The sequence below is a fragment of the Mauremys mutica genome, chromosome 4 (genome assembly GCF_020497125.1).
Source record: "Mauremys mutica isolate MM-2020 ecotype Southern chromosome 4, ASM2049712v1, whole genome shotgun sequence".
NCBI classification, from domain to species: Eukaryota; Metazoa; Chordata; order Testudines; family Geoemydidae; genus Mauremys; species Mauremys mutica.
Window position 1 is genome coordinate 113,858,613 of NC_059075.1, and position 12,949 is coordinate 113,871,561.

Below are 12,949 nucleotides of genomic sequence, written 5' to 3' on the forward strand. Positions count from 1 at the left end.
TTGAGTTCAGCTGAAGTTTAGTTGTAAAACCTATCAACTGACCTCCATTGCTTGCACACACATACATATGCTGCTGTCACATGTGCTTTATGGTCTACCCTTTTCAATGGCATGCACTGTGCCATGAATGTAGCTATTAGAGGACTGAGTGTAACTGGAGGCCAGGGTTCACAAGAGAGGCATTAGTATGTCACAAAGCTGCCAGCACAGTCAACTGGTAAAATAGCAAATAGACTGATTTCTTTTTAAAGTACAGAAGGAATTGAATCTGAAAGGCAATATCAAGAGCTAACTTTATCCTACATTATATACTGTAACAAGAATTGGAAACTGAAGATATTTATAGGACAGGCTTGAAGCCATAGAAGATGAGATAATACATCTGTCCTTGCTGGTCTGTTTTGAGTGTTGTTTCTTGAATTGAGTGGCAAGTTTTTGGATCTCAACTGTGAGTGCATTTAGGAGGCAGAAACATCAGCTGGAATGATGAACGTCTCGTCGGGGAGCCAGCGATTGATTACCATAGACATCTGGCAGCTGTTGCTTGAGCTTGTGGAATTACTGTGGAGGACTCAAGGTGACAAATAGTTTGGTAAATGAAAACAGTTCTGCATTAGATTACAGTAGAGATCTACTGTACCATTGGCAAACTAAGTAGAAGCAGAATTCTGCTACTCACAGCAACTGGTGCCCACTTCTGAAATATTAGCATTCCTGTCAACTGGTGATGGTGTTCTTGGGCAAGCCCTGTGTGCTTGCATTACTGCACTGGGCTGCCACTTATGGAGCCAGTCTGACGACAAGCTTCTGCTTTTTATTTCCCCCAGAAGGGAAGATGATACCCTTAACTCCCTGGGGTATACAGAGGGAAGGGAATCACGCTGTTAACATGAACTGGCTGATGTGATTGAGAAAGACAGTGTCCTGTAGGAGGACTAGGTCTTGTCCTCTTCTGGAAGAAGCTGTTGGACGTAATACAATGAACAGGAAATGTACTCTTGCTGGAGAACAGTTATTGTGATCTAGCAGACAACAGTGATCCTGGGAAGAGGATTGAAGAGGCTATACAGGACCTCAAAGCCATGAGGTTAAGTTGGGGATGGAGTTTACGTGAGCAATAGCAATCAGCAATCAGTCATAATAGTTTCCGTGTCTCTATGGGCTTCCACGAGCATTAGCAAATTGAGTCTTGCAACATCCCTACAGAGGTAGGTATGGCAAAGGCACTTGCTGAAGGTCCCATGCAATCTGGTACAGCCAGCAGCAAAACCCAGATCTCCTGACTTAGAATACAAGACCCTGCTTCTTTAGTGAAAGTTGGAGGGATACGTTGAAGAGATTTCTCACGTCATCCAGTATAGTTAGGAGTGTACTTAAATTGTGGAGAAATCACACAATTTTCGCGAGTTGGTCACGACATAAATAACAAATTTCATAGATTTGTTACACGTCTGCTAAATTTGCTATTTATTCTATGACCCACCCACAAATGGTGTGTGATTTCTCCGCAGAATTTCTCAAACTAGGGGCCCGGATCCAAAAGGGGGTTGCAAGCCTGTTAGGGGGCCGTGGTATTGCCACCCTTACTTTTGCGCTGCTGCTGGCGGCCGTACTGCCTGAAGCTGGATGGTGGGAAAGAGGTGGCTACAGCCCTACTGCCCAGCTCTGAAGGCAATGCTACCACCAGCAGCAGCACAGAAGTAAGTGTGACAATACCATGCCACCCGTACTTCTCTGCAGCAGCTGGTGGCGGTGCTGCTTTCAGAGCTGGGCAGCTGGAGACCAGATTTCGTGGTTCATGATGTGATTTTCATGGCTGCAAATTTGGTAGGCCCCTAAGTAGAGTGGTTTCCAGCCATGTTCATGTAGCAGAGATTCAAGGTTTTGTGACTGGTACCTTAAGCTCTGTGTTTTAGTGATAAGCCTTGTGCTAGGCCTTAGTGTGGCACTGCTGCTCCGTGCAATTCAGTTGTGTGCCTTCTAAACCACCATGGACCTTGGTATGTTCCAAACCCCAGCCTCATGACTGACAGAGGTTTAGAGCATCCAAAGTAATCCATGATGTGGTTTGGAGCATATTCAATTGAGTTGGAGGCTGTGAGCGCGCAGCCAAAGGGTGTTTAAAGTAGTCATGTTGCCTGACTACTTTAGGAAATACTAATTTTGTCCATATTAAAGTCTCTTTAAATCCTTTGAACCAGATCGTGTTTGGACCTGGCTCAGCCCATGATGTATGATATGCGAGGAGCAGACAGACACAGACGTAATCTAGTTATTTGGGAGGTCTTGTGATAAATGGAGTTGGACCCCTTTGTTTTTCCTTAATTGACCAATCTTGTGCTTTTCACTCTGGTTTATTGAAATAGGTCATAGGTATTGTGGCTAGTGTATGCTTAGTCCTGGTGTGAAACTTCAGTCTTTCTTCTCTCAGCTTCCCACTGTCCAAGGAAGAGATACACACACTCTGCTTTATAGCTGCAACTTTAAAATTGCACGCATTGGTAACATTAATATGATTTCCTTTCCCTTCCATAGCTTCTCCTCTTCTGCTTTTCGCCAATCGTCGGGATGTCAGACTGGTGGATGCTGGAGGAGTGAAGCCAGAGTCCACTATAGTGGTCAGCGGCTTAGAAGATGCCGCGGCGGTTGACTTTCAGTACTCACAAGGCATCATTTACTGGACAGACGTGAGCGAAGAAGCCATCAAGCAAACGTACTTGAACCAAACTGGGAATGTAGTGCAGAATGTCATTATTTCTGGTCTGGTTTCTCCGGATGGCCTGGCATGTGATTGGATTGGGAAAAAGCTGTACTGGACGGACTCAGAAACCAATAGGATAGAAGTTGCTAATCTCAATGGAACATCTAGAAAAGTCCTCTTCTGGCAAGACCTTGACCAGCCAAGGGCAATTGCCTTGGATCCAGCACATGGGTAAATATTAACATGACTCTGCATGGCTGGAGTGTCACAGTTGCTTTATGAGGGATTTTTGGCTCTGTAAAAAGAAATATCATCTCATTTCTAATAAGCTCTTGTTTCAGATTCTACTTTCTCAAGGTATTTTATTGCTGAACATATGTTTAAACTTAAATACAATGTGGCAAGGAATGACAAACCAGTTACAGAGCCAAAATTAAAACAAACACACACTCACTCTCTCTCTCTCTCTCTCTCTCTCTCTCTCTCACTCTCTCTCTCTGAGTTTAGGTGCCAATGAAAATACTCAATCTGTAAGAGTCTTACTTTTCCATTTTGCCTTAATGTTGTAAATTTCAATTCCTGCAATTATTCTGTCTGGTAAGTTAATAGAACTTGTTTGGGTCATGATGTGTGTGGTTTTCTTTTTTTAATGCATGGAGACAGCATGTGTGTAAATCTCCTTTAGTCAAAACAGGAATTCTCACATGCTTTACTTTGGTAAACAAAAGCCAATATGTTGAAATCAAGATTGTCATCTAATTATATAAGTGCTGGCAGGTGAATGAACCTGGTAGAGGCCCCAATGTCTAGATCAGGACCCCATCGTGCTAGCACTGTATGGACATATAGTAAGGAGGGGGGTCTCTGCCCCAAAGAGCTTATAATCGAAATAGGAAAAGGAGGGGTGTGTGCGTGTGAGGGAGAGAGAGGAAACAAGCACAAGTGAGCGGAAATGACTTGCCCAAGGTTACACAGCAAGTCATTAGCAGAGCCCGGAAAGTGTTCAGGTCTCCAGAGTCCCAGTCCAGTGTCCTATCCACTGGATCAGACTGCCTTGACGGTGCTTCCGCCTGCAGCCATTCCTTGCATCCTGGTGCATTGCCAGTGTGGAAAGAAAGAAATGTTGAAGCTGCATGATTGCAGCTCGTCCTGTCGGCTCTGTTCACACACAGTTCTTTGTGAGGGGTCACTTTACCCTTCTCCTCTAAATTAAGCAGCTCCTAAATCCTTCCCCTCTTTAAGAAAGTCCAGCACCAACCAAAGCACACAATAAATTTGGGCTCTTTGTGAGAGTTGTTGAGGGGAAAAAATAGATAGGTGTGTAGAATTCAATATAAAAGTAATGGAATTTCACTGCATTTCAGTAACACAGAAGTGACTGGCAGTGAGCTGGGAGAGAATCCGTCTCTGCAGAAGCCTGTCTTTTCAATTGAGTGTCTGGGGTAAAATATAAATATGTATATCTCCATCCATCCATCCAAAATGCAAGCAAAAGAAAGACAGGAGCAAAGAGAACTTGGTATTGTGCTGTGGCCACTTACCATAATACAAGCTGCAGTTGCCAGGCTCCCTCAGTAGCAGTCCCACATGCCAGACTCTTTCGAGACCAAAACAGGAAGGAGGAACATTTATAATTAACATGCAAATTAAACTCTCCATAAGCGTGGTTGCTTATACTCCCAAAAGAAATCCTAAACTGCAAACCTACCAAGTGATGCTCCAGCCACCACTGAGCAACTTCCACAGGGGTAGCCGCGTTAGTCTGTGTCAGCAAAAACAACAAGGAATCCTTGTGGCACCTTAGAGACTAACAAATTTATTTGGGCATAAGCCCACGAAAGCCTATGCCCAAATAAATTTGTTGGTCTCTAATGTGCCACAAGGGGACTCCTCACTGTTTTCACTGAGCAACTGCTACTCTCCAGATGACTGGTGGATGCCAGGCAGGCAACCACAGCCCTGTGTGGTGGGGAAAAAGGAGTGAACTTGCTGGGCTTAGATGGCTTCTCCCAAAGGGACCTGTTCCTCTGGCCCTTGGTGCAAGGAGGAAACGAGAATTCAGCAGTGACACACAAGTTCACCAGTCTAATGGAAGTTTTTAAAAATAGTCATTAACCTGGAAACAGCAAAATAAAGCAGTGATGTACCTCCTCTTACACCACCACTGAGGTGTGCTGGTGCTCACTGATGGTGTGCTTCAGGTGTGCTTCAGGCTCTCTGATGGTTCAGGAGAGTGCCCCCTGTTGCTTCCTCTTGCTGTGTTCCTGCATCAGTTGGAGAGCAGCGGCCCATGTGCACAGATCTTTAAAAAGGACAAAGACGCCTGGTGAAACAGTTTCAGTAGAGCCTGAATGGAATGTATGTTTTGCAAAAATGTTAGTGAAATCCTGCAAAATCTTGCCATTTTCAGAAAAGCTCTTTTCATGCGGGAAAACCTTTCCCTCTCCCTGCCCTCCTGCCCCCAAGCTGGTGGTATGTGCATCAGCAGTCTGGTAAAGCAGCAGTTGAAATGAATGCAGTGCAAGGTGGCCATGCTGTACTGGGTTACAAAACCCAAGCTGGGAAGTGTAGGCATGCTGAACTCACTGCATGCTGTTCAGGTGATGCTCAGCTCCCCCACGAAATGGCTGACTTCCAGAGAGCGCAGCTTGCTGGGTACAGAATCATAGAATATCAGGGTTGGAAGGGACCTCAGGAGGTCATCTAGTCCAACCCCCTGCTCAAAGCAGGACCAATTCCCAACTAAGTCATCGCAGCCAGGGCTTTGTCAAGCCTGACCTTAAAAACCTCTAAGGAAGGAGATTCCACCACCTCCTTAGGTAACTCATTCCAGTGCTTCACCACCCTCCTAGTGAAAAAGTATTTCCTAATATCCAACCTAAACCTCCTCCACTGCAACTTGAGACCATTACTCCTTGTTCTGTCATCTCGTGTCACTGAGAACAGCCTAGAGCCACCCTCTTTAGAACCCCTTTTCAGGTAGTCAAAAGCAGCTTTCAGATCACCCTTTATTCTTCTCTTCTGCAGACTAAACAATCCCAGTTCCCTCAACCTCTCCTCATAAGTCAGGTGTTCCAGTCCCCTAATCATTTTTGTTGCCCTCCGCTGGACTCTCTCCAATTTTTCCACATCTTTCTTGTAGTGTGAGACCCAAAACTGGACATAGTACTCCAGACGAGGCCTCACCAATGTCGAATAGAGGGCAATGATCACATCCCTCAGTCTGCTGGCAATGCCCCTACTTATACAGCCCAAAATGCTGTTAGCCTTCTTGGCTACAAGGGTACACTGTCGACTCATATCCAGCTTCTCATCCACTGTAACCCCTAGGTCCTTTTCTGCAGAACTGCTGCCCAGCCATTCGGTCCCTAGACTGTAGCAGTGCATGAGGATAGCTCAGTGGTTTGAGCAGTGGCCTGCTAAACCAAGGGATGTGAGTTCAATCCTTCAAGGGGTTGTTTAGGGATCTGGGGCAAAAATCTGTCAGGGAGATTACTTGGTCCTGCTGCAAAGGTAGGGGACTGGACTCAATGACCTTTCAAGGTTCCTTCTAGTTCTATGAGATAGGATAGGTATAGACTGAGGTGCATAGGGGTCCCTGCATTCTTCCTAGAACTCGCAAGTGCTGTCACTCCCTTCTAGTTTCATGTTTCCCAAACCTACTTAGAAAATGGATCCCAGACTTAAACCAGAAACCCAGCGTGTGTATGGGAGGGGAAAAAACATGATAGAGCTTTTAGGTATAATTGAAATGCAATTAATGTCTATATAGAGACAGCATCCTGGAGAGAGACTACAATTTATTCATATAGTCAGTGTTCACACTCAAGCCTAGATCTTATGTTTTTCTACTATTAACTCCTATCTTAAGTATACAGAGTTCATATGAACAGTGTTAGATCATGCCCATGTGGGTTGTACCAAAGCAGAGGAGCAATGAATCTTAAATGATACTATGTTAAAGGACCTAAAGATAGAAACAAAAATGTGTATAAAACAAGGGGATACTAGTGATGCTATCCTCTGGGACAGTGGTTCCCAACCTTTTCAGAGTAAGGTACCTCTTTCAGGAGTCTGATTTGTCCTGCATACCCCCACGTTTCATTTCACTGAAAAACAACTTGCTTACAAAATCAGACATAAAAATACAAAAGTGTCACAGCACACTATCACTGAAAAGTTGCTGACTCTCATTTTTACCATATACTTCTAAAATAAATCAATTGGAATATAAATATTGTACTTAATTTCAGTGTCTAGTATATAGAACAGTATAAACAAGTCACTGTCGGTATGAAATTTTAGTTTGTAATGACTTCACTAGTGTTTTTTATGTAGCCTGTTGTAAAACTAGGCAAATATCTAGATGAGTTAATGTACTTCCAGGAAGACCTCTGCATACCCGCAGGGGTACATGTACTTCTGGTTGAGAACTACTGCTCTGGGAAACTGCCCAAACTAATTTTAGGGAGGTTACTTGGTATGGCTAGTTACTTAAAGAAAAAAAAAAGATAGCAAGTGTTGCGTGCGTGTGCATGCGTGCACATGCAAAGACTGGGAGATCATCATAGAGTACAGGAAATTAGAAGCAGTACAGACCAGTTAAAAATGTAAGAGGAAAACTCAAATGTGCTATCCTTTGAAAAGGCAGTGAGACAAAATTAGCCTAAAGAGCCTTTTATTTAAAGGGCCCACCGGTGTGGATTTACTATCAGAGCTTATAAGAAAGCAAATTGTCAAAAACCAAAAAGGATATGATAAGAAATCCTGGATCTATTAAATCTGCCTCAGTACATATCACAATATGCAGATCCTACAGAACCAGAAAGAGCAGTATTTTTTAAAAAGTAAAACTTCCATTTCAGTAGGAAGATTCAGTTAGCAGAAGTGCAAATATCTTGAACAGAGACTGAAAGGGCTGTAAATGGTTTAAAGCAGGAGTTCTTTCAGCCTTGGGATGTAAACAGGTTTCTGGGGAGTTGTGATCATTCTTCCTTTCTGACCCTAGCTTCTAGATCTTCTGGGTGTGAAGAGAACTTTGAGAGTAAAGCAGTGCAATTGTGCCTGAATCTGCAGAAAGCCTGGAATAATGCTTCTAAGATAGATTCAAACTTGGGGCATTGTGACCTCCTAAAAGCCATCAGTGTCACAGCCGCTATGTTCCTTCTGTGTTTCCAAATGGAAAATGGGACCTGGTATGGCAAATGACTAAAGGGAAAACCAAGTAGCTTGGTGATAAGAAGTGTGCAAGTTGCTATTTAACAATGTTCATTGGTCTATTTTCAATAAATGTGGGAGTACCATCATTTTGGGTATATTAAAGAGCCCGGGATGAGATCTAATATATGTAACTAGTCTGTGCTAGTGACAGGTGCATATGTGCTTGCACCCTGGTATAGTATTTTGAATAACTGAATGCTCTGGAAGGTTCTAGCACATACGTAAATAAAGTTTACCCAAGGTCTGGCAAACTAGCCTCCCAGGTTCTAGAAAACGTATTTCTCTTGGGCAGCCAATGTTGTTTTCATGTTCCCTAGTTGCTTGTTGTTCATAGACTATACCAGTGGTTCTCAACCAGGGGTCTGGGGCCCACAAGGGGCGCGAACAGGTTTCGGGGGGCCTCTAAGCAGGGCCAGCGTTACAGTCGCTGGGGCCCAGGGCAGAAAGCTGAAGCCCTACTGCATGAGGCTGAAGTCCAGGGCCCTGAGCCCCACCACCTGGGGCTGACGCCGAAGTCTGAGCAATGTAGCTTTGCAGGGGCCCCTGTAGTATGGAGCCCCAGGCAATTGCCCTGCTTGCTACCCCCTAACACCTGCCCTGGATTTTATAGTCAGAAAACCAGCTATTTTGGCACAGGTGGGCCATAGAGTTTTTATAGCATGTGGGGTGCGGGCGGCTCAGAAAGAAGAAGATTGAGAAGCCCTGGACTATACCACCATCCTGTTGTAAATGGTCACTGCTTTGAGCTAGAAGCTGAAAAAAAAAATAGTGTGTGATACCAGCATCGATTTGAATTATAGCCTGTGAGATAATGGAGATGTGTCTTACTCTTTTGATCCTTCTACCCTTTTCCTAATTCTGGAAGTGATGATCAGGGAGTGTTTCTAAATTCCTTTCTCTCTGGAAATTGTGTTTTAAGGCCAACACCTAGAGACTGTGTCAGACCATATGTGTGTCTGCATGTAAAGATTAAAATAAATCCTTCAAAGAACTAGTGAAAGTCATTAAACTCTTGTAATCAGTACAGGATTTTCTGATGCACTGAGACAGTATATTAATAATATACAGCTGCTTAATATGTACTATAGCTTTCTTTCCCATGCACTTCAAAGCCTGCTTGTTGGATCCCATTTGTGCATACATGGTTTCTAAGGAGACTGATGAGATGGTAAGCAGATTGTTTTACTTTCTTTAAAATTGAGCACGAGCTGTAAGAGGGCAGGTTGCGTGCAATGGATTAGTGAGTGCACTGGTATTTTGTTTCTGAACATCCAAATTCAAATCCCAGCTTAGGCTATAAGTGAAGCTGAGTTGTTTCTAATGGAAGATGTATGGCTAAATTCTCTGCACTGCTTTGAAAAAAATCTCCACCATCATATGCAGTTATATCCTTATTAGGTGTACAGTGGGTGGGGATTCAGGGTCAGAAGCTTCACAAAGGACTCTCACTCTGATTTCCTGGTTTTCATATATTTTTGTTTCTTTAGAATTACAGTGTACTAATACGACTTCAAATTAATGGGTGAGGATTTAAAGTTTTCCCCCTATTGTAACAAAAGGAAGCTCTCAGATCAAAACATGTTTTAAAAAAAAAAAAGGAATTCACATTCACATCCTAAAGTAATGCGATGACTCTGTATGGACTGGGTTGTTGGTAAGGGAGCTGAACCTATGGCCTCCAGATCTAAAACATGAACCTTTGCTACCTGCGCTAATCCACCAGCTTGAAGGCTGTAGTGGACTCATAAATCTTGATATGTGGAATGGCCATTGGAGGAGGACAAAGTGCCACTTGTGTTAGTGTGGGTTGCACAAGTATTTCCTTCTCAAAGGGAAAGGTTCATAGGATCTGAGCTTGACCTGCACAAATGCTTATAATCTAAATGGAAAGGACCAAGTATATCTCATTTTAAAACACAAATTTACCCCATCTCTCTAGTGTAGTGCAGTTTAAAAGCCAACAAACCCAGCCTGTAGCTGTCTTGGTGTGGCTCACCACTGCATTTGCCACAGAATTTAAACATATTGTCCAGAGCTGTATTGGTGATTGATGCTAATATACTACGGTCCTAGTCCAGCAAAGCACTTTAATCCAGCAAAGCACGTATGTATGTGCTTAACTTTAAGCATGTGGGTAGAAGTCAGTGGTACTACTCATATGTCTAAAGTTAAGCACATGTTTAGATGCTGTGGCAGGTTGAGGCCTAAAATATATCAGCATGGTAAGGTAAACAAATTCATTATCTCTTCAAAATGCTCCTTAAAACTCTACTTTGCTGTGCGGCCTACAAAAAGACTTGACAATAGTTAGGCTGTGGGTGCATTAAAGCCACTGCTTCTCAGGCTGACTAATATTGTCTCCTTGTTTCCTTGTACTCCCCCATGTTTCTGTATCCATCTCTTCTCTTATACTTTAGATAGTGAGCTGCTTGGGGCAGGGAATATCTTTTTGTCTGTGTTTGTACAGCACCTAGCGTGGCGGGGTTCTGGTCCATGATGGGATCCTCACCCCAATAATAATCAAAGTAAAGTGCTACATACAATGAAGCTTGTTTTGACAACCTGCTGTGAAGCTAACTTTAGTTCCAGTCAAACCATTGGGGGAACACAAGTAGCAAAAAAAAGAAAATCAATAGAAATTCCAGACCTGTAAACATTACAAATGTGGGATAGAAAAAACATTAAAAACTGTAGCAGAAAAGTTTTCCTTTGAGCCACGCGTGCCATTATGGATGGCAAGTTAAATTACAGTTAAAATGAAGGAGATGTACCTTTTGAATGAAACTGTTTTGATTACAGTGTTTCCTGGAAAGGCAAAGATTAGCTTATTCAGTACATAAATCTCATTAATAAACTTGGAGTATAAAATCTATTTTGAAACTGTTCGGTAATTGGTTGGTACAGGGTAACTGGGATGAATGTATGAAAAGCAGAGTTGTTTGCGAATAATGTTAGAAAAGTAGTCAACCATAAAATTGGTTACAAGTCTTGTATCCAGCCTTCTGATATGTCTGTAATCTCTCAGTGCTAAAAAGTTTTTGATATAAAGTATGGCCGTATAGCTACAGACAGCAGCATACTTGAAGAACTTGTGGTTTTTTGTTTGTTTTGGTGAGGAAGGTACTTACACACTCTGACTTCAGTTAGATGCCCTTGATATGGTGACATGGGGGGATGCCATTTTAGATCTGATTTTGGTGAGTAACGAGGACCTTGTTGAGGAAATAGTTGTAGGGGACAACCTTGGCTCGAGTGATCATGAGCTAATTCGTTTAAAAATAAATGGAAGGATAAACAAAATTGCATCTGAGACTAAGGTTTACGATTTCAAAAGGGCTAACTTTACTAAATTACGGCGACTAGTTAGGGAAGTGGACTGGACTAACATATTTAGGGATCTAAAGGCAGAAGACGCCTGGGGTTACTTCAGGTTGAAGTTGCAGGAGCTGTCAGAGGCCTGTATCCCAAGAAAGGGAAAACAGTTCGTAGGTAGCAGTTTTAGACCGAGCTGGATGAGCAAGCGTCTCAGAGGGGTGATTAAGAAAAAACAGAAAGCGTACAAGGACTGGAAAATGGGAGGGATCAGCAAAGAAACCTACCTTATTGAGGTCAGAGGGTGTAGGGAAGCAGTGAGGAAGGCAAAGAGCCGGGTGGAGATGGACCTAGCGAAGGGGATTAAAACCAATAGCAAAAGGTTTTTTAGCCATATAAATAGGAGGAAAACCAAGAAGGAAGAAGTGGGACCGCTTAAAACTTTAAACGGAGTGGAGATTAGGGATAATCTTGGCATGGCACAATATCTAAACGAATATTTTGCCTCGGTCTTTAATGAGGCTAATGAAGGGCTAAGGAATAGTGGTAGAGGGACTGATGGGAATGAAGATATGGGGGTAGACATTACGGTATCTGAGGTAGAAGCCAAACTTGAACGGCTTAATGGAAATAAATCGGGGGGCCCGGATAATCTTCATCCTAGAATATTAAGGGAATTGGCGAGTGAAATTGCAAGCCCGTTAGCGATGATTTTTAATAAATCTCTAAACTCGGGGGTTGTACCGTTTGACTGGAGATTAGCTAATATAGTTCCTATATTCAAGAAGGGGAAAAAAAGTGACCCGGGTAACTACAGGCCTGTTAGTTTAACATCTGTAGTATGCAAAGTCATGGAAAAATTTTTAAAGGAGAGAGTAGTAACGGACCTTGAGGCCGATGGCAACTGGGACAAATTACAGCATGGTTTTACAAAAGGTAGATCATGCCAAACCAACCTGATCTCCTTCTTTGAGAAAGTAACAGATTTTTTAGACAAGGGAAATGCGGTGGATCTAATATATCTTGATTTCAGTAAGGCGTTTGATACGGTACCGCATGAGGAATTACTGGTTACATTGGAAAAGATGGGGATCGAAATGAAAATCCAGAGGTGGATAAGGAGCTGGTTAAAGGGGAGACTGCAGAGGGTCGTACTGAAGGGTGATCTGTCGGGTTGGAGGGGGGTTACCAGTGGAGTTCCTCAAGGTTCGGTTTTGGGTCCGATTTTATTTAATCTATTTATCGCTGACCTCGGAACCAAAAGTAGGAGTGGGCTGATAAAGTTTGCGGATGACACCAAGTTGGGAGGTATTGCGAATTCGGAAAAGGATCGGGATATCCTCCAGGGAGATTTGGATGACCTTGTAAACTGGAGTATTAGTAACAGGATGAAATTCAATAATGAGAAGTGTAAGGTTATGCATTTAGGGATGACTAACAAGAATTTTAGTTATAAGCTGGGGACGCACCAGTTGGAAGTAACGGACGAGGAGAAGGACCTAGGAGTCCTGGTTGATCGTAGGATGACTATGAGTAGGCAATGTGATGTGGCCGTTAAAAAAGCTAATGCGGTCTTGGGATGCATTAGGCGAGGTATTTCTAGTAGAGATAAGGAGGTGCTAGTTCCGTTATATAAGGCGTTGGTGAGACCTCATTTGGAGTATTGTGTGCAGTTTTGGTCTCCCATGTTTAAGAAGGATGAATTCAAACTGGAAC

General features: G+C 43.0%; 1 protein-coding gene across 2 annotated transcripts in view; it reads left to right on the forward strand.

Annotated features, from left to right (window-relative positions):
* The window catches only part of LRP5 (LDL receptor related protein 5), a 280,925-nt gene that overhangs the window by 62,443 nt on the left and 205,533 nt on the right, over positions 1-12,949 (forward strand). For both annotated transcript variants that reach the window (XM_045014021.1, XM_045014022.1), the window contains exon 2: positions 2,536-2,932. In XM_045014021.1, the coding sequence (XP_044869956.1) occupies positions 2,536-2,932 (397 nt within the window). The remainder of the gene's footprint in view (positions 1-2,535; positions 2,933-12,949) is intronic.